The sequence below is a fragment of the Rhinolophus hipposideros genome, assembly GCF_964194185.1.
Source record: "Rhinolophus hipposideros genome assembly, chromosome: 24".
In the NCBI taxonomy this organism is placed as follows: Eukaryota; Metazoa; Chordata; class Mammalia; order Chiroptera; family Rhinolophidae; genus Rhinolophus; species Rhinolophus hipposideros.
In genome coordinates, this window is record NC_138070.1 from 8,584,514 (window position 1) to 8,608,818 (window position 24,305).

General features: G+C 48.8%; 1 protein-coding gene across 8 annotated transcripts in view; it reads right to left on the reverse strand.

The window, feature by feature from the left end:
* TBX5 (T-box transcription factor 5) overlaps positions 1-24,305 on the reverse strand; it is an 83,101-nt gene that overhangs the window by 20,350 nt on the left and 38,446 nt on the right. For 5 of the 8 annotated variants that reach the window (XM_081037058.1, XM_081037059.1, XM_081037055.1 and 2 more), the window contains exons 2-7: positions 21,771-21,955; positions 20,135-20,229; positions 17,856-17,975; positions 16,952-17,099; positions 13,158-13,310; positions 5,741-5,832 (exon numbers count right to left, since the gene is read on the reverse strand). In XM_081037058.1, the coding sequence (XP_080893184.1) occupies positions 5,741-5,832; positions 13,158-13,310; positions 16,952-17,099; positions 17,856-17,975; positions 20,135-20,229; positions 21,771-21,917 (755 nt within the window). In that variant the 5' untranslated portion in view covers positions 21,918-21,955. Of the gene's footprint in view, positions 1-5,740; positions 5,833-13,157; positions 13,311-16,951; positions 17,100-17,855; positions 17,976-20,134; positions 20,230-21,770; positions 21,956-22,129; positions 22,187-23,637; positions 24,280-24,305 lie in introns of those variants that run through there. The other 3 variants (XM_081037056.1, XM_081037057.1, XM_081037062.1) reach the window with 3 other exon arrangements.

A 24,305-nucleotide genomic window follows, 5' to 3' on the forward strand; every position in this document is an offset into this window, starting at 1 on the left:
GTTTGAAGAAAACAATGTTCCGTGAAAACTCAGAGTCTAGGTCATTTCAAATAGCAATGATGCCCCCACACCTTTGTTCCTAGGATGAGCAGGTAGATGTATTTCCCAAATTTCTGTCATCTGCACATCGCCTTGACAATGTTTGTCAAATCTTAATACCAGCTGGACTGCTATTTCGTAAATACAGAGGGGGCCAAAAAAAGTATACACATTTTAAGAAAGGAAAACTGTATTAAAATTGTAATAGTCAATAGATACCGATAACAAAAGATGGATACAAGTCACGTTGATGGATAGAACGTGACCGGATAGAAGTCACATTGACTTCTGCAATGACAAGAGGTGCTCACAGTGGTTCCCATCAGCGTCCAGACACTTCTGATGACGGCGAACTACTGCTTGAGCAACGTTAACCAAAGTGTCCACTTGTATACATTTTTTTGTACCCCTCGTATATTTCTTTAAATAATCAACCTTAAGTTAATTCCCCTTTCCTTCCTTCCTTTCCTTCAAACTTAGTCTCATTCTAAGCAATAATGTCTAAGAAATCAGTCTCAACATGCCTATGTGTCTGTGTACCCTCTAAAATCATTTCATTTGTCACCAGGGTAGGGGTACTACAGTTTGGGAAATATTGATTTTTAGGATTAGATGTTTTTTTAAACCACAGGTTAACCTTTCAAAGTAATCCTGGCACTCATTTTAATCAGTCTGCGAGAGACAGGATTTTTTAATGATTTTATTTTCTTCTTTGTGCTTTTCCACAGCTCTCCCATTTTTCTAATAAGCAGTTGTTGTTTCTGTAACTAGAAACCATAAATGAATGTTGGAAAATAACTAAGACACCATCTGCATTTTTCCAAACACAGAAAGTTAGGTGAAGAGAGATAGTGGGGTGAGTGCCCAGACGTTTGCCACGCTAATCCAAAAGTTACTTCTGTGGGCTAACTGGGAGTAACGCTTGGCCCGCCATAACCCCACCCCTCTCCCTCCTTCCCTTTGTTGGAATTAGAGGAAATTTCACCCCTCCTGCTTTTCTCCCTGAGCCAGCTGTCACCGGGTGTGTGTGGAACAGGAAACAGGATTAGAAGATTAACAGTGAGCCTGCCATTCCAGCCTGCCTGTTATCACAGCCGAGACTTCGGAGAGCCACCTTCCCCACTTGTCACTACCTACTGCAACCCGGGGGTTGGGACCACAGCCCAGAATAAATTCTGACCAAGGGCAAAACTGAACATAATGGGGAGTCTTGCCCCAAATCATTTTATTGAGCTTGGACTAGGAACCAAGCATTCTCTCAAACCAGCCTTACAAGAACCCTAGAAAGTGGAAGCTGTATTTATTGATGCCCATTTTACAGATGAAGAATCCGAGGCTCTGTGAGGTTAAATCACTTGCCCAAGGTCACAGGCAGATAAACGCAGAGCAAGGAGTGCACCCAGTTTTGCCTTCTGTTGGAACCACTCTGCTTCATTCCGTTCTTCCCAGGGGTCATCTCCAGGGAACTGAGCAAGTGACCCTGTCCACTACCCCCATCTGGTCATTGGTTAGTTCAGCCTTCTTGTCCCCCAATGTGATGCCTAACACAGCCACAAAGACACACCTGGCTCTCAGGCTGACCATTTTGATCCAACGTGTCAATTACTGAGTGCCTGCGATTACCAGCCACCCTTTCCTGCTGTCCATGTGCACTGCCGACCCAGGGAAGATATCTAGTCAAAGCCTGGGCAATGTGCAATGACGAGGGGATGATTAGGAAGGCCCGTTCAGACCAAACTGGAGTCAGCTGCCTAAATAGCTAACCAGCTGTGTTTAGCATTGGAAAGGAGACCCCCGGGATCACTGACATTTGAGCTCTGAAACGCCTGCACTCCCCACCTGTCTCTCCTTCCATGTCTATCATCTGTCTAATCACCTTCCAAAGTGCAGGGCCCTAGTCTGACCCAGGAAGTGTGGCCAGGGGAATCTTCTTGGAGGAAGGAAAACTTAGCGATGGGCCCCAGACGGCCAAGTGAGGGATGAGGGGAGGAAGTCTGAGGCAGACCAAAGATGTTGTTCAAAGGCCCCCAAATAATAGAAAGAATACATGTTTGGAGAACGGCTGAAGCAGAGAGGGGGCCCTGGAGAGGGACAAAGCTAGGGGGAGCGGCAGGGCTTGAGAGGAAAGGCGTGGGAATCTGAGCCTTTGTCATGCGGGGTCTCAGCTCCTACTCCCTGGTCTCTGGTCCCACTCCCCACACAAGAAGACAGGACATGGCGAGGCCAAAAAGGAACACCCATGGAGCCCTAGATAGGGGAGTCATATCCACTATACTCTCGCTGGTGGCTGGGTTGGAGACACAGGAAGCAGGAGCCACACCATCTGCAGCCTCCTGTCCGCTCCTCTGCCAACCAACTAACATGCCAGCATAGCCACGGCAGTTATATTAGTGGCTAATGGTTAACTGGTAACAGCTAATGGCCAACTAGCCACAGCTGATGGCCATCTACTACCCGAACCACGTGAGGTGGAGAGCCTGGAAACTGCTCCCTGGGACTCTGTCCCCACCTCTTAGTTCATTAATTCTCAGTTCCCCCCTACCCAGAAACGGTGCCCATTGTGTTACTTGCATTTGGATTCCCGAGCACAAAAATACTGCCATCAGATAATTTTCAGAATCCTCAATCCTATTTAAGTAAGACAGAGTCTCAGGACTCTGTTTGGAATTTCTTAAACTTAGTTTCATTTTGATACAGATTGCTGAGCGTCATGCTCCCGCTCCCCGCCCAAGAACACAGGACATGGTGAGGCCAAAAAAACAACAATAATGGAGCCACAGATAAGGGGTTCATACCACTATAGTATCATTGGCAGCTGGGTTGGAGACACAGGGAGCAGGAGACACACTATGCTCAACCTGCCGTCTGCTTCTCTCCCAACCAACGAATCCCACTTGCTAGCCGCAATCTGCCATCCGCTTCTCTGCCCACCACCCCACCCCCTAGCGTAGCCATGGCAGTTATTTTAGTGGCTAATGGCTAACTGGTGACAGCTGATGGCCATCTACTACCCAAGCCAGCACCTATCTATGTGAGGTCGAGAGCCTGGAAACTGCTCTCGGAGGGCAGGAGGAGGCCTGGGGTGTTCTAGGTATGGAGTAACTTTGTCTGATTTGTGTTTTACAAAGATGTCTTTGGCAGCTACCTGGAGAATGTCCTGGAGGGGAATGGGACTGAAGTCAGTTCTAAATCAATCAGGAGGCTACAGTAGGTAAGGATGAGGTTGGCTGGAATAGGCAGTCTTGGCGGAGAAAGGGGGTAGATTCTGAGATCCATTAAGAAGGTAGAATGAACAGGGCCTGGTGACTGGTTAAGTTTGAGGGCGTGATGTGCAACACCTTAAGTCCATTACGCCACCTGCCCTTGACCTTGTGGGAAGCAGGGAAGAAGCGGGAAGTGGAAAACCCCTTCAGGTGCAGGGTGGAATGGGATAACTCTTTCCTAGTCCCTATCTACACAGCCTGGATCCTTACCTGCAGGAGGACTGAAATGAGACTTTGTCTTCAATGGTTACGCTGCCTGAATGCCAGATAACCGTCAGACTGGGATGGGAGTTTGAATACTGTAGAAATAAAAACTTGGCACTCGGAGACTAGGGCCCTTTAGCTTTAGGTGATATTTGTTGTCACCTTTTCCACTGGCCATAGACTCAATCCAACTCCAATTTCAAAATGTAGACACTTAGCACCAGATTTTTTGCAAATGAGAGTTTAAGAACTTGGTTAGTTTAGCCACAAAAAGCATTTTGCTAACCCACAATCATGAAAGAAACCAATTATGACTGCAGGTGTATATGTATGAATGTGGTGTCCGTGTGTATCCCTGAAGATAATGGCATATTTACTTATATTTTTATTAAAATATAGTTAATATACAATATTAGTTTCAGGTGTAAAACATAGGCAATACTAACATATACCTAACAAAGTGATCTCCACACTGAATCAAGGAACCCTCTGTCATCCTACAAGGTTATGACAGTATTATTGAGTATATTCCTGTCAGGACAGAGTCCCAGAGAGCAGTTTCCAGGCTCTCAGCCTCACGTAGAAAGGTGCTGGCTCGGGTACTAGATGGCCGTCAGCTGTAATCAGTTAGCCATTAGCCACTGATATAACTGCCATGGCTGAGCTAACAAGCACGGATTGCAGTTAGCAAGGGGTTGGTTAGTTGGCAGAGAAGCGGACGGCAGGCTGCGGATCGTGTGGCTCCTGCTTCCTGTGTCTTCAACCCTGCACGCTGCGCCATTTGTCACGCGGGGTGTCATGCGGGGTCTCTGCTCCCGCTCCCCGCATAAGAACATAGGATATGGCGAGGCCAAAAAGGCACCCCCACGGAGCCATAGATAGGGGAGTCACACCACTATAGTCTCACTGGCGGCTGGGCTGGAGACACAGGAAGCAGGAGTCACACGATCCACAACCTGCCGTCCACTTCTCTGCCAACCACACTTGCTAGCTGCAATCTGTGCTTGCTAGGTCAGCCACGGCAGTTGTATCAGTGGCTAATGGCTAACTGGTTACAGCTGATGGCCAACTAGTCACAGCTGATGGCCATCCACTACCCGAGCCAGCACCTTTCCACATAAGGCCGAGAGCCTGGAAACTGCTCTCTGGGACGCTGTCCCCACAATTCCCTATGCTGTACATTATATCCCCGTGACTTATTTATTGTATAACTGAAAGTTTGTGCCTCTTATTCCTCTTCACCTGTTTTGCCCTTTGTTTTCTTAAAAGTATGCAAAATTAAATCTGATAAGCCTGCTCTCTAAAAACAATTTCCATGGCATGAATTTCTAAACCCAATGTTAAAACCACAAAGCTGCGGCCTTTCTTTCTCTTTCTTAGGTCTTATCTTCCTTTGAACGAGTATGTCTATCCACCTGCCCGACTTTCCTTTTTCATGTCTTCCAGAAAGGATAAGGAAAAGCTTCCTAAATGACCTCATTTTATTTTGAAACATGAAACCCTCCAAAAGGTGGGCGGGGGGAACTTTCTTGGTCAAAGGGATCAAGATGTATTTCTAGTTCTCTTGCCATATGGTAACTTATTTTGGAAGCATACCAAGAGGTAGAGAGAGTTTGACAAAATTGGCAATGCTAGTACAATCCTTTCAAATCAGACCAAATTCCCACTCTATACATTTGCTACAGACCCTTCTATTCATCATATCAGCAACTGTGACCACAGGATATGTAAAAATACCGAGCAATTTTTATCACCAGCTCTCGATCCCCCAGTGCCCTGGACACCACATGGTGTCAAGTTTGTGTGTATTTCACCCCCAGGAAATCAAGCCATTAACTTCCCTTTCATTTACCAAGAGCTCTTGCCAGAAAGAAAATCATTCATCAGCTGTGACTTCTGGGAAGAAAGAGAGTGAGGACTTCCCCAGAAGGACAGAGACAGGGAAAGAAGAGGAGAACATGGTACTTAGGCAGAGGGAGGCCACCAAATGCTCTCGTACATTCTCCCCACGGAAGGCCCACTCTCCAGGTTGCCTGGAAGAGGAAACCCCAGGTGAGGGTTATCAGAAAGTGGGATTCAAGAGGCTCATTCTCCTTTTTCTCAGTGGCTAACAGGGCCCCATTTCTCTGTGCCTGGTCTTCAGTAGGCAGATGACTGGTGGAGGGAGGCGTCATGTGGCCGCTGGCTCTCCTGGGTTATTTGGGGGGGACGTGGACAGGAATCCATTTTCTTACCTTTGCATCCTTGACATTCTGTGCAGCTCCATGTCGTCGCTGCCCCGGAATCCTTTGGCAAAGGGATTGTTCTCAATCTTTAATTGGGTGATCTGAAGGAAGGAGAGAGTGTGAGAGAGCTGGTTTTCACTTGCTTGCTACAAGACTGACTACCTCGGAACAGGCGCTAAGAAGGTGTCGTGGACAGGCGGCCTCCGGCAACCAAAAAAAAGTAAATTATGTCGATGAGATCCACCACTTCATTTGGGCGGACGCTTTGAAAAAAATGTCCTAGATCAGGCAGCTTTGAAACGGGAGGAACAAAAACCTGGATTCGGTTTGAAGATTAATTAAACTCACAGTGTGCCTCATTACAGCTGGTTTTCGTTGTTGGTGGTGGTGTTTTTTTAATTAAAGTTTATTGGGGTGACAATGGTTAGTAAAGTTACATAGATTTCAGGTGTACAATTCTGTAATACACTATCTATATACACAATGGAATACTATTCGGCGGTAAGAAAAGAGGAAATGTGTGACAACCTGTTGTTGGTTGCTTTTAAGCTTAGGGTTCTGTGTTTCAAACACCAACGAGGCCTCAAAAGTTGGTCCCTACCTCGCCTTTGGAAAGTTGTGCACGTCGGCGATCCCCATTTTCAAAATGCGACTACGCCTCATTTCATCATTTCACACACTTTGCTAGCTCAGGTGGAAGATGGTGTCTAATGAAAAAACACTAATGAACAGAAGTATAACATATATGATAGCTAATGAAACAGCTTCCAAACCTCTTTACTTTTATAGGTAAGGGAGAGAGCCCTCTTCTTGGAAATTTGTGTAGCAATGTACAGACCTTAATAAGAGGGCGGGGTCTTTAGTTTGAGGCCCAGAACTTTCATGGAAAGTTTCTATTAGAGGGAGCGAAGAGCAGTAGCGGATCCAAGTGAAAAGATGTGTCCATATAGTGTTGGCTAGAAGTCGTTCCTAAAAAGCTGCATGTGAATTGAATTGTTATCAATCAGATCACTTTACACACACCAGAGCAGCATTCATCAAAGCTCAGTCATTCAAGGTTCACCTTCACCATCACTGTCATGTCGATAAAGCACCTGTGTCTGCTTAATATCTTTATTTAAATCTAACCACTTTTTACTTAAATTTATTCCATACAAAAGATTATATCATTTCTCTATATGTCAAACTTGAATCACTTGCTATTCACTACAAAGAAAATTGAATCAAATTCTCTCTACTGGTACTCACAGAAAGCTCTAAACCCAAGGTTTCCCTTTTCTTTGTTGCCAGGGGAGATGAGACACTTTAGAGCAGTATTTAACACAAATGGCTACTGAACTAAGACTCTCCCCCGCTACTCGAATAGAAAGATAATCAAAAGAGAACAACTTTCTATGATTTTATCATATTCAAGTAACGCCCCTGCCCAATTATCTCATCTACCTCCAGTAGTATAGTTATAGACTTTGAGAAACTGTGTACTAGGGACAATTAATAAGACACCCTCTAATTTGTCCATTTGTGGGTAGGGCATTCTGATGTGTTCTGTGTTCTGGAAGAGATTGCCTATTAAAGTCTTCTAACTCCAGGACTTTATAATGAATACAAAATTACTACATGTGTACACGTTCACAATAAAAAGATACGTAAATTGAACGTTTAAAAAAATGTGATTCCAACAATATGACATTTTAGAAAAGGCAAAATTACAGAGACTATAAAAAGATCAGCACTTGCTAAGCTGAGAGAGGAGGGAGGGATGAATGGGCAAAGCACAGAGGATTTTTAGGGCAGTGAAACTATTCTGTCTGATACCGCAATGGTGGGTACATGTCATTACACATTTGTCCAAATCCATAGAATGGACACCACCAACACTGAACCCAAGTGGAAACTATGGAGTTTGCATGGCAATGAAGTGTCAGTGTAGGTTCAGTGATTGTAATAAATGTCCCACTCTGGTAGGGGATGTTGATAACGGGGGGAGGCTGTATGTTTGCGAGGGCAGGGGCTATGTGGGAAATCTCTGTACCTTCTGCTCAACTTTCCTGGGAACCTGAAACAGCTCTAAAAACCCTACTAAAAAACATTTAAAAATATGTACGGGTATTTATGTGTATACACATTCCCTCCTCGTCGTTGTTTTTTTTAAATGTACCCCTTCCTGCAACTTTTTCATTTTGACTTAACTCTTCAGAATGAGTAGAAAAGTCTATAAACTCCCTTTAAAATACAGTGTTTGAAATGTGTACTCCTGAATCCAGTTCTATTTTGAGTCTCAAAGCCCATCATCTAATGGAGCTTTCTTTCCTACTCAGATTTTGTCACAATACAAGGCATCCCACATGACCACAAATCATTTACTTAAAGGGGAATTCTCAAAAAGGCTAACTGAAAATTAGATCATTGAAAAAAAGGGGTAGAGGGAATCTTTGCTCCACTCTCTATGTCGCCCGCCCTTCCTGTCACTAAAGCCAGTCCTTTAGAGTACTAAAGACAAATGGGGACGTGGCATCAGACCTGAATTAATGCCCAATTCCTGATGTCACTGCTCCACCAAGAGTTCAGCACAAAAAAATTACCCAAGAAAAAATAAAAAGGGTGGGTTTTGGTATTTTATCACACAAAATCTTTGGCTCACACTATTCCTTGTACGTCATTCTTGCACTCACCGTGTTTCCCCCAAAACAAAACCTCGCCAGGCCATCAGCTCTAATGTGTCTTTTGGAGCAAAGATTCATATAAGACCCGGTCTTACATTATATTATATTATATTATAATAAGACCTGGTCATATAGTAAAATAAGCCTGGGTCTTATATAAGCCTGGTCTGGCTAGGTCTTATTTTGGGGGAAACAGGGTATCACCCTAGCCTCCAAAAATACAATTGCATAGGCTAAGCACGAGTTGCTGTATAGACACCTAGGTGTATTGATCTTACATATGTCTTGCTTTGGAGACTGAGTATAGATGCCTATAGAACATAAGAAGTTCCCTTAATAAACATTAACATGCAAGCTTAACTGCAGGTGAAAATGTCTATCTTATTTCATAATAAAAATGTCTTTATTTCAGTAGGTATGATAAACTTGTCCTTGAAATTCCCTTCCGATGTGCTGCGAGTCAGCTAACTCATTCACGGGCACACAAACACACAGATTCCCTGGGATGCCTGAGTTCTACCAGAAGGTTCTCCTGAAACTGATTTCCATTTGTCATACAAATGTGCTCCCTCCAAAATGAGCATAAAACCGGATATCCGGGGGAGAGGGAGGGGTGGGGGGAAAAAAAACAAATATAAATGCCAGCTCCAACCAGTGAGACAGAGGTTGTAAAAATTAATGAGAATAATTGTTGGGAATTCTTGCTTTTGAAAAAAAAAAAGAAAAAACCCTCACGAGGGCCAAAAATCTTAATTATGTCTCTCTATTAGGGGTTCATTTCCTGGTCCCAACCAGAAAGCTCATACCTCATAAATACAGGCTCCTTACACAATGATTTAAGCAGGAGGAAAATGCCTTTTAATGGCAAAGTGAGTTAATATCAGGGAATAGACATGCTCGCATACACAGCCATTGTTGCAAGAGCAGGGAAATGAAGTACCCACGTGACCTTTTTTTAACACCTAAATATTTCTAGGGATCGCTCCGGGAGCTGCTGACAACTGCAGTGAAAACCTTACAAAAACGTGTTTCACAGAGCAAACGTCGCTGGGGAAGATTCGAGTTTTTAAATATCTTTTTCAAGCTGTCAACCATCTGGGGAAATAACTCCCAAATCCAGCTTGGGATTGCAGCTGGGCTGAGGAAATATGTCGTGTCATTAGCAGCCTGTGGTACACGGTACGTGACTGCAGCCTAAGAAATGAACTCTGCCACATACCTGCCTCCTCCGGGTACCTGAATCCAAGCAGAGATCATTGTGAAGGCACTGAGCCCTTTTGACCAAAAATGGGTGGCTCATATTTTCCCAAATTGTACCTGCAATTTAATCATACGGTTTGCTTTCCTTCCCTGCTCCCCACTGCCCTGCTCACTTATCCAAAGCATAACGTTGGGCAAAATAATTCTTGAATTGACAACATGAGCAGTGAGTGAACTAACTAAACCCCACCTTTTGTGGTTTTTCAACCACAGTAATAAGAATTTATTTAAAATCTCAGTCTTTCAAATTCCAAAATAGGGAAGGAAACAGTTTTCCAGAGCCTGCATGTTGGATGGAGACGCCGTTAATAAATGGATCGGTTTAACTAGTCAGTCAATGGAAACATCACGAGCATTCTGTGCTTCCTCTGGGCCAGAGTCCACACTACACTTTCCACGGATTATCTCATGTAACCCTCATGACGATAATAAATAATTCTCTCGCTACCCCCATTTTACAGATGGGGAAAACTGAGTTAAGTAACTTGCCCAAAGTCAGATGGATTTGCACGCGGGCAGTCTGCCTCCAGAGTCCCACCTTCATCCTACGAGATGGTGAGTAAGAGCTCAGATGACTTCTACCCGTGAAGTCAGAAGTCTCAACCCCCAGTCCAGGTGGGACAATAAAGTAACAAGACAGAGTCCACAAATCACACTCAGCCTGGCCCGCTGCTTTAAGTCACACATCATATATCCATGTGGGGAACATTTGCAGCAGCCCTGGACTTGAACTGGAAAACTGTACTGCTTTAGACTTCCTCCGGACAAAGAAAGTAGGTGCCTTTGCAACTAAAAAGTGGGGAAAACCTCACATGGGGAGAGTGATGGAAACTTGTCTCCCATGAAACCCCTCTTTTGGATGTCAGGCTGGCTAAAAAGTCCTGTAGGTACAGCTCAACTGGGCTTCCTGGACCAACCAATAAAGAAAAGGAGCGATTCTTGTGTATGAATCCTTTGTGTGGTCGTCAGATACACAAATAACCAAATGCGTGTTTGAAGACGCATGTCTCTAGACCCATGAGTATTTAGACACACAATCTCCTAGATTGTGCTTAAAACTCACGTGCACATACCCCATTGGGTAAGCATTCCTTCACTCATGTAGGTCATTGCAGAAGACATAGTTTCAAAAATAGAAATTTGGTAGAGCAAACAGATATCAAATTATAATGTTGTACACCTGAAATTTATATGATGCTATTAAACCAATGTTACCTCAATAAATTTAATTTTTTAAATGAAGCGGAAAAAGAAATTGGAGGCACGTTGGGTATATTCACAAGTGGTTATGGTGATAGTTTCCTGGCTATACACATGTGTGGAACTTATCAAATTGTATACTTCCAGTATTGTAGTTTATTGCATGACAATTATGCCTCAATAAAGCTGTAAACAAAGAGAGAGAAAGCTCCCAGATTTACCCCCCGTATGATGGACCCCAAGACCATAACCACACAGAGCTTAGGAATTTCCTCCAAAGGATCTGAGCACCGTGTTTCTTTAGCAGGTCACTGTCATGTACCCAGAACTTCCTGTCCTGTGTGTATGAACCTGGGCTCCCTTGGCAAAAATTAAATAAATAAATAAATAAATCTGACATGTTTTTGGACCCACTGTCAGGTCTGGGAGCTTCTAAGCATATATACCTGTGTGTGAGTGTGTGTGTGTGTGTGTGTGTGTGTGTGTATGGTGTATATATATATATGGAATGGAGCGTCCTTGTTGCTATTTTTTCTATTTGTTTTTCCCTGTGACTGTCACCACAAAGTTAAACATAGGTTTACAGTTGCCATAGAAGCAACAGGTTTCTAGCGGCCCGACTCAAATTAGCCTGAAATAGTTTTGCCTTAATGTTTTGGCTCTTGTTTGTTCAACGAATGGGGAGAACTCAGAAAAATCCTCGTTCCCCTTTAAAAAGTAATTGCACTTTGGCGGGGAGTAAGTTTGCTTCTGGAGAGAAGTTCTCTCAAGACATGGGTTCCCAGATAGGCCTTGTGGCCTAGAAGGGACCATCCATCACAGCTTGGCCTGGTCACTGACAATCTGAATCTGGAGATGACCCGTAGCATTTTGTAACTGCCCTGGCTTCACTGGGGGGGGCTTATCTGATACCCAGTTTGTACTGGAATGACCGTCACTGGGTAATGGGAGCCTTTAGGGTGATCTCACGCTGCCTGGCCTCGCCCAGCTGGCCCTACAGCCCCTATAACTTCCTTATCTTGCAGGTGGGAGAAGAGCTGTGGAGGGGGAGGGGAGTCACCATCTCACTTCCGTCTCCTTAAGTTGTCCATGTGACCTGCCCTCACTGATCCCATATGGAACCCCTCCTTTCCTCTCCAGCAGCCCTCTGACTCCAAATCACTGTTTAATACTCTTCACTTTGTCCAACCCCACAGTGGCAGAGGCTGCCCCACAGCCCCAATATCTTGCCTTTTCAAATTCCAGATCCTTTTATAATAAACTGTAGGAATCATTCAATCCTGCTCCCCCAATACAACGAAACCGCGTGCACTCAGATTTCTAAAGAACGCATGTGAACCATGACAAGTCAAGCCAAGCCCTTTCTCCTAAGGAAGAATAAATGACCCCCCCCAAGCTGCGGTTATGGGGTACCGTGTTCCAATGTTGCCATCAAGCTTTGAAATGCTCAAAGCAGGGCCTGGATTTTGAACAGCGTGGGGTTTGAACAATCAGTCTGGTGCCAACCGTCCCACCTCTATCCCAAAATGCAGCCACCTTCTCCCAAATAACCCATTGGCTATGTGCACATCCCCCAACACACACAGACACACACACACACACACACACACCAAGCTGTGGTTTTGCAGGATCCTGTCTAATTCCTGGGAGGTGGTCTAGGCTGCTGGTGGCACAGTTTGCTCAGTTTTTGTTTTTGTTTTAACAATGCAAACCATGCTTTCGCATGTGGTCTGGGCTCAGTAATCACTGAAACCAATTAGAGAAGCATCTGGAAAAATCCAAGCCCAAGGTTTCCGGTAACTTTGCCACCTGCCCCGATTCAACTTGAAATGCATCCAAAAGGCCGAGTGGAGGGGAGAAAGAGGCTGATTCCAACAGAAAAGTGGCCCCGGGAAAGGTGGCCCCAGGCCCCCATCCAAGAGCACGGACGAAGTCCTCCCATAAAGTGATGTCTCTTCTCACTGATCATTTCATGAGTGCAGTGAGATGCCTTCTTGTTGTATTTAAGTGTATGGACATCTATGGTGGGACATGTTTGTTTGTTTGTTTTGTTTTGTTTTGTTCTAGTTGGTGAGAGAGAGAGGGAGAGAAAGAGGGGGGAGAGATCATGCCAATAGCACAAACAGCTACGTTCCTTGGGCTGCAACTCTGTCCCAGCCCCAACCCCCTGGGGTAGAAGTGGGTGCCCACTGTCCAGAAGAATGAAGCCACCCTTAGCCTGGAGTCTCAGCAGGAAACTCCTGCAGAGTCACGCAAATGAGCAGGCAGCCCCAGGCACTCTGGTTCCCGGGCACTCGGCTTACCTTGTGATTCTGGTAGGAAGTCACCGCGATAAACGCTGTCTCAGGAAAGACGTGGGTGCAGAATGCAGTATTCTTTGAGCCAAATCCATTATTTTCGTCCGCTTTCACAATGTGTAATCTGGGCTGGTATTTGTGCATGGAATTGAGAATAATCTAAAAATAATAAAGAAAATGAGATTGTAAGAAAAATGAAAAACCCTTTGTTTCCAGATAAAACCCCCGCTCTCTACCCCCAAAATTAGCCTCTTTATATAGGCTCTCGAAAAATAGTCTGATTTTTTTTTCTCTCCTGTTTTGAAAAGGGGCCAGTGATTTCATTAAAAAGAAACATTTCAAAAATGACAATTTCCAACCGAAAAAGCCAGGGTAATATTCCAGGAATCTACCCAAAGCACACACGGCAGTAAATCAGAATTCTTAATAAAGTTTGCTTAATAAATTAACTCCCTGCGTAGGGCACTTCCCACCCCCAACGGGAGCAACGTAAGTCTGGAGTAAGGAACTGGCACCCCAGGCAAGCCTGGGAGACAATTTTGGAATGAAAGGGGAAAAGAGACGAAAAAACAAACAATCAAACATATAAATAACTACCCCCCTAAAAAAAATAAACTCCAAGAGAGGCAAAGGAGGAAACCAAGTGTTTGCGGAACTGGAATTAAAATCACGGGCTTGGCCCATTGTTTGGCAAATGTGCAAAGTGGAATCGATGAAAAAAAGAGGATAAAGGGACAATGGGTGGGACTCTAAAAATGGTGAGATTGGGGGCAGGGGGAGAAAGCACCCTCCCCACCTTCACCATCAAACAAGAACCTGGTTGCCCTGAGGTTCCCTTTCTCCAACTTGATCAACATTTCAGGCTCCATAACTGGAATTACCTCCCAGACTTGGTCAATGACAGAACTGCTGCACGTAGTTTGGGGGGAATATTCTCTTTCTCCTCCCTTTCAATCTTCTCGGGGTTTGGGGTGCTCCCAGGAACCCGTAGGGTCTGACTGCTGGGGCTGTGCTGTTATTGCCACGACTGGAGTCAGTCCTCGGAGCCGCGGGGACCCTCCGGGCCCTGCGCTCTGGCCCGAGTCATTGGAGACCAGCCTTCTTACTAATCAACTGCGTTTGTTGTTCTGATGACGCCTGGCTTTGGATGCCCCCAGGAGGCTGCTAACGCTAATAGTTATCAAAACCTTCGGCTCTGTACCCACCGAACGGGCAATCGCCCGCGTTTGCCGGGCGGAAAGTCTGGCTTGCGTTTTCCCCAGGACCGCAAGCTGGAGTGGGGAGGTGGTCTCGGTGTCTTGGATTATTTGCATTGATGACCCTGGGGCAGGGCTCTCGGGCCAACCCTGAAGACCCGCCTGGAGGAGGGGGAGGGCCCCGCGGCCCCCCCGATCCCGGGCGCTCGGCTCTAATCTCAGGCCGCCCCGGCCCGGCCGCCTCCCCGGCCGATAGCGACGCCGGCCCGGGCGGCCTGGCGACAGAGAGACGCAGCGGAGTCTCGCAGGCCCCGGGCCGGCGCGGCCATCGTCCCGGCTTAGCCAAATTGCTCTGACGGCCGGGACAGTGTGGAGACATCAGCTCGAGGGCGATCTAATGGCTCCTAATTTCATTAGGGCAGCTCGCAGTTTGGGGTGGGAATGCGTGGCAGCTGGGGAATGGGGCAGCTCAGAGCACCACTCCCTTCTCCTGGCTACGAAAGATCTGCAGCTCGCACGAGAGCCCAGAGCTTGGTTGTATGGCTGGGCGCCTTCCCCAGGTGTGCACCCCAGCTCCACGAACGCGCGGGCAGAGCCACTGAGGGAAAACTAGGAACCCAAATGGGGCTGGAGGAGCGTCCCGCTTCCCAGCACCAAGGTCGCACGGAGCCCACACACACACACAATAGGGTCCCAGCCTCCAGAAAAAGGCCAGCCAGCCGGGAGATGCCTGCCGGACCTTCACAAAATAGTTTGGTCTCTCCCCAGCGCTTAACGCAAAGTATGGGTTCAGTACCCGCAGGTACGACCCCGTGGAGGTCATTTCTGCTCCGAGGGGCATCAGCAAGCAGACAAAACACCTGCTTCAAACGGAAAAGACACAGGCATTTTTCATAGAAATGCCTCCACTGCGCCCTCCCGACAGCGCAGAAATGGGGCCGGCCTTCCTCTCTCTGCCCCAGTGACAATCTCACCACCAACCACTTGTAGAAAGCCGCATTAAGCACATCCATGGAGGGCCGGGCTGTCCCCTTCCCTCAGAGCCCCCCCGTGGATTCAGTGCTTCAGCCCTAAAGCCCCCACAGGAACAGCCTTCTCATTCCACAAACTGTCCTCCGGGTCAAATTCATTCACACCCATCCTCTCACGTCCCCAAATTGGGGACAGTGTATCTGTCCATTCTCTCCAAAGAGGCAACATGGCCGAACAGGGAGCACTTTGGGAATCAGAGACCTAGCCTCAAGTGTTGCTCCCAAATACAAGCTATATGACCTTGGGCAAGTCACCTCCCCTCCCCTGGACTCCCAGATACGAAGGCTGTGTGATTCTGTTCTCCAGTACTCCTCTCTAGGCTGTTATGGGGGTTAAATGCCCTCTGACAAACAATGATGGTAGAACCAGCAAGCTAAGGGGTCTAAGCACTGAATTCAGAGACTGTGTTCTGTCCTGGTGGTTGCTTTATTTCCAACAAAGAAATTTAGGGACATTTTCCAAACATCCATGTTTTGTTCTTCGTTTGTTTTCCTTTGGGGAAGAAAGAGCAATGGTGCCCTATGGGGGGCTGCATACTCAGTGTCCTGTACATAGGCTCAGGGGGGCCTACCAGGCTCCTCTCTCTTGGGGCCAATGGGACTCTAGGTTTAGGAACTGGTCTAGGTTTGTTTGCTCTGGGCACGGTGAAGGGAGGGGAAAGTTGGAAAAAAACAGATCTGCCCAAGACTATCAAGCGAAAGGAGGCAGAGACACCAGAGCTCGCCCCTGGTGGGTTGGTTTGCCCATCTGTAAAAAAAGATGCAGGTGACCTGGGGGTGGCCTTCTCAGCTGGAGCATGCCAATATTAAGAGAAGATCTGAAGGCAGAAAAAAGGTATATGCTTCCCACCATGACCCAGACTCAGTGCTGTCTGTGCCGAGTGCCTGCTGCATGAGTGGGACCATGTTTTTTTCTACAGGACTGAAACACAGCCCCCCACTCCTCCTCACAGATGGGGCTGGGGCATAGGCTGGGTTCCAAGCCTAGCATCCAGGCCCCGAATGCGCAGCTTCAGTCACCCCATATCCCCCACCCCTCAAGAAAGGCTGGGAGTTGGGGCTGGAGACAAGAACACAGTGAGCCTCAGGTCAGGAGCACTGGGGGGGGGGGGCTCACCTCCATCCACCCAGGAAAAGACAGACCAGAGTGTGAGATAGTGGACACAGGGAGGACTGCAGAGGGGCAGAGTCTGTTGGGGAGAGAGGTGGAGACGGAGAGGAAGGAGAGGAAATGGGAAGCTGCATTAGAAGGTAGGAGAAACAACAGAAAAGGAAAGGGGAGAAAGGGGAAGAGAATACAGGGGAAGATCCAGAAAGGAGGGGGAGAAAAAGACCAAGGGGGTGAAATGCAGCAAGGAAAGGAGAAGGATGAGTGTGAGCAGCCAAGAAGAGAGAGGAACTCAGAAGAAGGGAGAGAGGGGAAGAGAGGAGAGGTAGAGGGAGACCGAGAGAGAGAGAGAGAGAGAGAGAGAGAGAGAGAGAGAGAGAGAGAGAGAGAGAGAGAGAGAGAGGGGGGGGGGGGGGAGAAAATATGAACCTGAAGATGCCAGGCTGAGCTCCACGAGGTACTTACATGCCCAAATGGGTCCAGGTGGTTGTTGGTGAGTTTGAGTTTCTGAAAGGAGACGAGCTGCCGCATCCAATGCGCCCCAGTAGCCGGTGAGTCCGGGTGCACGTACAGGCGACCCGGCATGGCGGGCTCCGCTTTGCCCGTCACAGACCTAGACCAAGGAGAGACAGAACCGCCCAGCCTCAGTGCACCGTGTCCTGTGGGCTGGTGCCGGAGCCTGGTCAGGGCGGCCGCATGTGAGAAATGGCCTGACCCTTCAGCACCTGCAATGCCAGGTGCCCAGGATGCCTGGCGACAACATCCAGAAGAGCTACCCTGCCCGGTTCTTGCTTCTTCCACCTCATTCCTCCCCCAACACCCGGGATGCATGGGGCCCTCTCTGTCCATGAACAACCAGGGGCTTCTGAGAGCCTGGACATGCAAAACAGTCTTGGAAAACTCCTCGAGCGTCTTCAGAGGGGGCTTCCTCTTTAAGCCTCTGCACTCTTGGCAGCCGTGGGAGCGATCTACCCAGGGAATGGGCCTCTTCTCTCTTGCCTGTTTTACTCAAATACCACGGGCCGATTTTGCAATTTCATAAAAAGGCATGTTCAAAGCGGGTAACTCATAAAAAGTAACTGTAAATGGTTTATACCCCCAAATACCTCCAGCGCTCGGTAACAATACCCTTTTTAGAAATCCACAACCCGCGGGTGCAGCAATAGATGTAGACACTTTGCTTCCTCTGAGCCTCAGTTTTCTAATCTCTAAAATGGGGGCTAATGGCTGCCATTTCTCCCTCTCTGGGAGAGATCAGGATGATGCAATGGGATAGGCAGCAAAAGCTTCTAGTACACAGTAGGAACTCAAAAAATGTCTAGTGGGTCAATAGGGGCATGCCCTCCTCACCTGCCACTCGGGTGCCTACCATTTATTATCTGCAAACTTGTATCTGTGGTCGTCGGCGGGGACGATGTCCATGAGAAGAATGTACTTCGTTTTGGGATTAAGGCCAGTCACCTTCACTTTATAACTGGGAAACATCCGCCTGGGAAAGAGGAGAAGGAGGAAGGAGAGTGAGAGTGAGAGTGAAGGAGAGAAGGAGAGAGAGAGAGAGAATTAAAGCCAATATTCTACAAAGTGTGTTCACAAATTTTAATGGAAGAAGCGATTCCTTTGAGAAAGGTGAAAGAGAAAAGTAGCCCCCACTCCGCTCTTGCCAAGATCCATCCCGGGTTTCCCTTGAAGTTATGGGGAGGAGAAGGGCCCCTAGGTGGATCGAGGAGGAAAATAGAAACCAGGAGGCTAGGGCTCCAAGACAACAGGTTTTGAAGTCGGCCTGCAAGGAACCTCCATTTCAACTCTTGCTAAATGCTCTTTTAAGAACCATATGCTCTTTTAAGAACCAACATGGGGGCAGGAGGTGGCTTCTTAGGTAAAAAAGCTGGCCTCTCCCCCTCCATCCAGCCAGGTGCTTTGGCAGAAATGGGCAGCACTGCCACATCACGTGGACACCAATGTGAGTGCGTCCTAGGGACGGCACACAAGTGGGGCCCACACACCACCTATCCTGGCTTCCGTCCTCTTCCCCCACAGTATATAACTCGGTTGGTGACCTCTGACATGAGGCTCTTGCAGGAATGTATTCCTAAATGCCCTCACAACTTCTCCAAGGCCCTTGGTACTCTTCCTTGGAGAGTCTAAACTCTTCGGCTCTCGGGCAAAGGAACTCAAAACCCACCCAGATTTTGTTTTCAGAAAGGCCTGAACACGGAGAAAGAATCGGGTAGTTGGGAAACCGGTGGTGTCCCGGGAACTAAGCTGCTGTGCCCACTCCCTCTCCGGCACAGGCAGCCCCCCAAATTCCCATGCCGCAAGCCAGGAAGAGTGCAGCCTAGAACGTAAGCATTCTTAAGGCTGGCCTGGGGCTGAAGGGATTAGTTGCCAGATCCTGGCTCACCCGGGGATGGTAGGATGGGATGAGTGGAGGCCTCTCCCTTCAAACCTTGGAGCTGGAGCCTTGGTGTTTATCTGCCCCAGCGAACACGCCCGGAGGCCTCGCTGGCCTTTTATAGTTAAATCCTCTCGGCTCAGGCTCAGGGAAGAAGGCCCCGGCCGGCTGACCGTGGCTTTCCTTCCTCGGCGGAATGGGAAGAAGACCTTAGTTCTTTGATATAAACAGAACGCGCCTCCTCGTTCACCCGGGCCGAGTGGGGAAGCAGACATTGTTTAATTTCAGATAATAATAAATGTCACCGTTGTCAGTTTATTGCGGGAGGCTTTGGGCTGGAGAATCGGGGAGTCTGGCGAGGAGGCTCCACCCTCCCCCTTCACACAATCGGTGGTGTGGGCCTATCGGCCTCTCTGGCTTCACGAGCCTGCTCTGGGCTAACATGGGGCTCTCAGCCCCTCAGGACGCGAAGGGCCTGTCCTGCACCCATAGGGATGTGGGCAGGATGTCCCCAGGCCTGGGCGCACGCATGCACTCACGCACTGAGCTGCATGACTCTCCCACCCCCTCCCCCAGAAGCCTAGCATTTCTAGCTAAAGCTCAGCGAGCTTTTAAAAGGAACTTCAGGGTGAGTGTCTTGGCGAAACTGCCGTGTTTATCGGTGTCTGTATATAGAGCCCGGCCGAGCCCCGGTTCAGTTTCAAAGGCTTCGCCTTCTTTCTATAAACAATGAAAGAGGTAGCGAATACATTCAAGGTTTCAGACTTTGGCAATCGGGTGGGACTCTGGAACTACTCCAAGGTCAGGGAGGGTGGGAAGGAGGGTGGGGGTGAGGGATCCAGTCTGAAACCAGGTCTCATCTCTGGGTCCTCTCTGCACCTCACTGTTTTCCCGTTTTTTTCTCCCCCCTCGTCCCCCTTTTGCTCATTACTAATCCATCCACATAGCACGACCTCCCAAGCTCTTGACTCTTCTTATATAAGAGGTGGAGGAAATGCCCAGTTGGGAGAAATGCCTGTTTCCGCAGTTGGTTTCTCCAGGTACTTCCCCCACCCTGATGGAGATCACTGGAGGAATTCTCTGTGCCTCTTTAACTAGAATCCCGTCAAACAAAATAGCGTCTCTCTCTCTCTCTCTCTCTCTCTCTCTCTCTCTCTCTCTCTCTCTGTCTCTCTCCTATTCTCTCCTTTCTCTGTCCCCTCTCCTTTCTCCCCCTCTCCTCTCTGCTCCCTGATCCACCTTTGTGACCGTCTCACCTTCCAGCTTTGGTTATGATCATTTCCGTGCCCACTTCATGGAATTTCAGCCACAGTTCTCTTTCATGGAGAAACACCTTGATCCCTTCCATGCCCTAGACGAAGGAGAGAAAAGTCACACGGACAAACCCAGGGGCAGTAGGCCTTTGCTCCCCTAACTCTCCCCAAACACAGAGATGTCTCCTTCTTCCCTCTGGAGCCTGTGGGGTCAGAGGCTGAAAATTGCCCCCAGCCCACTGCAGAGCTGCCTGGACCAGAGCACACCTGCCCAGGAATCCCCATGTATGTTTCATAAGAAGTCTCCTAGACAAGACTATAAAAAACTCCCCGACCATCAGGGTGCTCCAGAATGTCCAGTGGGGAAGACCAGGTTGAGGAACAAATGAAACGAGTCTCAATCCACTTTAGCCAAGATGCTACTGAGAAAGAAAAAAAACCTCAATCTGAAAAACCCACTCAGGATATTCTCATGGAGACCCAAATGTCCACATGCAAACATACATATATCTGTGCGTGTTTATTCTCACCATGGTGGTGAAAATATAGACTTAGGTGCAATTTTAAATTGACAAATGTTTATGTATTATAACAGGTTTCCACAGTCAAAAACAAAAACTAATTCTGAAAACCTCTATCTTAATAAACCTTCTAGGCTCTCCTTACATGCAGCTTTGTTCCCGTCAGCTGTTTTAATTACGGTCACAAGCCTAAGTAAGCCACTTAACATTTCCGCTTTCAACTAAGTTATTTCACAAAAGCGATGCAAAAAAAATTGTATACAAAGTCTTTATTTTGCCATAATCCATAACCGTCTAATGAGTGGATTTGCTTTTCTGTAAAAGGAAAAAAAAATCTAAGTTTCGGAAACGGCATGTCCACTGCTCTCTCTGCTTCTCTACAAATAGACACACACTTTCCTGAGCCGTGAAGGGCAAAGTAAAGATTATGCACTAGCCAGGAAGGACATCGAAATCCCCAAGAAGGGTTTTAGCTCTGTCCAAGTATCGCCTCTGGTCGAGTCGCCCCTCTTCGCCCCATCTGACACCCGATTTAAAATCAGCCAGGTCTACAGGGGCCGCCTGGAGCACCCAGTGCGCGGGGCCCAGCTTCCAGCCAGGCGAGCCCGCGGCTCCCTGCGCCCTTCCCGCACTAGGTCCTCTGAGCCAGCCCGCCAGGCCCGGCGGCAAGACAAATGGTGCCCCTCGCGGGTCTGGGCGGCAGCGCGCGGAGGAGGCGGGCGGAGGCGAAGGCTACGGAAGATCTGAAGAGGGGTCAAGCCATCGCTCAAGCCGGCCTGAAACGTCCGCTGACCCGGCCCTTAATGAGGAGCTCAGGGCTGAGTCTGCACCCTAACTAGTACAGCAGGAAAGGAAGGATCTGGGTTCTTGTTAGCTGGCCCCCAATTGCCAGATAATTAAGGCTTCTCGAACACCTTAAACGTATTTCCCAAATCCTCTCGCCATAAAAATAATCGTCACAATAAAGTGAATTGGTCTATACTGGTATTTAGAGAGACAGGGTAGCGCTGAGTGGGCATAAAAAGGTAAAGGGACAATCAGGGGCCATGGGCAAACCCCCCTCTCCATAAGAGGGGCTTTGGTTTCTGCAAAGGGCCCCTAGGCGCGGGTCTCCTTACCTGCTGGGTGAACGCGGCCTGCGGGGACGACGGGCTCTTGCTGGGGGCCCCTAGCGCGCTCTCTGGTTTGGAATCGCAGGGTAGATCCTTTGAGTCAGGTTCCAGGGGAGTGTGCGCCAAGCCAAAGCCCTCGTCTGCGTCGGCCATGGTGCGCCCGGGGCCCTGTGACCGCGCGGGGTCCTGCACTAAGGACAGGAAGGAGAGAGAGAGAGAGAGAGAGGGTTGGAAGCGCAATTCTAGTGACAAGAGGCAGCAGTTGGGCCCCCACTTTCCAGCTACCAGCTCCTCCGTTCCCAGTTGAAGGCGGCTGAAGAAGGTCCCGTTATTATTATCATTACTGTTACTTTATGATCACGCACAAGCTCTTGCGAAAGACCCGCGTCAGACCAGGAGGAGGCGAGGCCCGCATCTCCCCTGCGCAGGCTCCCCACGATAAGCCAGCTGCCCGTCAAATTTGTCTGGACTTCTGGAAGAGCCAATAAAGATAAGGCCTGGGTATTTTTGGAAGCCATTGGGTACGGACCAAAAACAAAACAAAACAAAAACCTAGTGTCCTTTTGAGAATTTTTTTTTCTTTGTCGCATTACAGGAGGTCGTCAGAGCTCCGTTTATGAAAACTCGCAAGTGGAATAGTTTTGTGCAGCAGGCAAAATGTCTAAAATAACCCGTCTCTTGCAAAACCAAAAGCATAAAGGGAGAAAGATTTGCCGATGGAGAGATCAGTCCGAAAGAGAATTCATGTTCATCTTTTGTCAGTTACAGGCCTTAAAATTAAAAGTCCTGTAACATTAAGAGTCCTCCCCTTTCCCCCAACCTTTGGGAACGTTAAAAACAAAAAAAGGAGCCAAAGGAACGACCAGGCAGGAAAGCGCCGTGCAGCAGTCCAGAGGGAGACGCACTTGTGGGTGCCCGCGGCCCACGGACCGCGCTCTGCCTCCAGCCCCCGGCGCACATTCTCCTGCTTTCTCTCTCTCCAGCCCTGGACCGGCATTTTGTCGATCCGCCAGGCCGAGGTGAGCTTCTCAGAGCTTCAGCCTTGCCTGGCTCGCTGGAAGTGCAGGCCCAAGCTCGTCATTGGCGAGGACAAAATGGGTCCCAGTGAAATCCTGAGCTTCGGGCGTGGAATTCACCGCCTAGGTCCGTCCCAATGCAAAGAATGGCCGGGGTTTGCAGGGATAGGAGGTAGGAACACGCAAAATAACAGCTGCAGAGCTGTTCAAGCCCGATGAGCCTGCCTCCGGCTCTGTTCTCCTTCCAATCTCGCGCACGTTCCCAAGTAGGGATTTCCTCTCTCTCAACCCGAGAAGACTGAGAAGGGGGCACAAGGGATTGCCCCCAAATCTTAGCAGCCGCTCGAGCAGAAAGCTAGGTCCCACACTGGTCTGCAGTAGCCAGGGACCCAGAAATGAGGCTGAGGACAGCTGCTGAGGCCTGACTCCGAGAGCTTCCCTCACCAAGCCCTGGGGGCTTGCGGGAGGTGGTGATGGGAGACCCGCAGCAGCCGGCTCACAACAAAAGAAAGCGGGACTGGCTTCCGACACGTGCGCTCCAATGCACCGCCAGTCGCCGGCACAATCCCACCCTCATCTGGGTCCCAGGGAGCTCGGGGCTGGCGGGGGCAAACAAGATGAGGTTTGACAGAACCAGGCCGCGCGTCCTGGAAACCTCCACGCCGTCCCCTGGCCGCGGCTGCCTGCTCGGCCCCACGCACCAGGAGCTCCGGGCCCGTGAAATCTCTGCGAGCGAGCGGGGCTCTGCAGAATCCAAGACAAGGCTGCAGCCCCTCCAGGCACGCCTCCCAGAGCCCACTCAGCCCGGGGAGGGGGGCTCCCACCCGAGCCTCCCGGGCCGTCTTCGGCAAGGTTACCTCGCTCGGTGAAGCCGGTGCATTCACCACACCCCTGGTGCTCCTAGCAGGGAAGCCGGCGGCAAGGTGGGGGCGCCGGCATGGTGGCTCCGAGTTTAAGCGGGGGACGGCGTGCCCAGACTAGTGGCTACGGCTGCCTACAAAGGAGCACCCACCGCTGGAGCCTCGGTAGCCACGGCCCACTTCCAACACACACCTCCTCAGCTCTTCGCTGCTCTCCCTAAAGACTTCCAAGTTGTCAGGCACCAGAAGGGCTCCAAAGAACGCAAAAAGAGCAGCCCGGAGGACACCCTCAACAGTATCAACTCAGTGCCCTGCTCCTCCCTGGCACCAGGGAGGGGAAGTTGGGAGACAAGAGGGAGCCGTGGGAATGGTCCAAGTCCTCGCTGAGTGCCGCTTTCAGGCTTAAAGTTCCGGAATCCGAGGTAAGATTCTCTCTCTCTCTCTCTCTCTCTCTCTCTCTCTCTCTCTCTCTCTCCCTCTCTCTGAGAAATACAAGCCGACTCAGCTGAGCTCAGTGACGTTGGGCCGCCGTGATGCTTACAAAGTCCTGGAATTGCCTATCCAACTAGCTCCCACTGCACATTGCCTCTCTCTCTCTCTCTCTCTCTCTCTCTCTCTCTCTCTCTCTCTCTCTCTCTCTCTCCCTCTCCCTCCCTCCCTCCCTC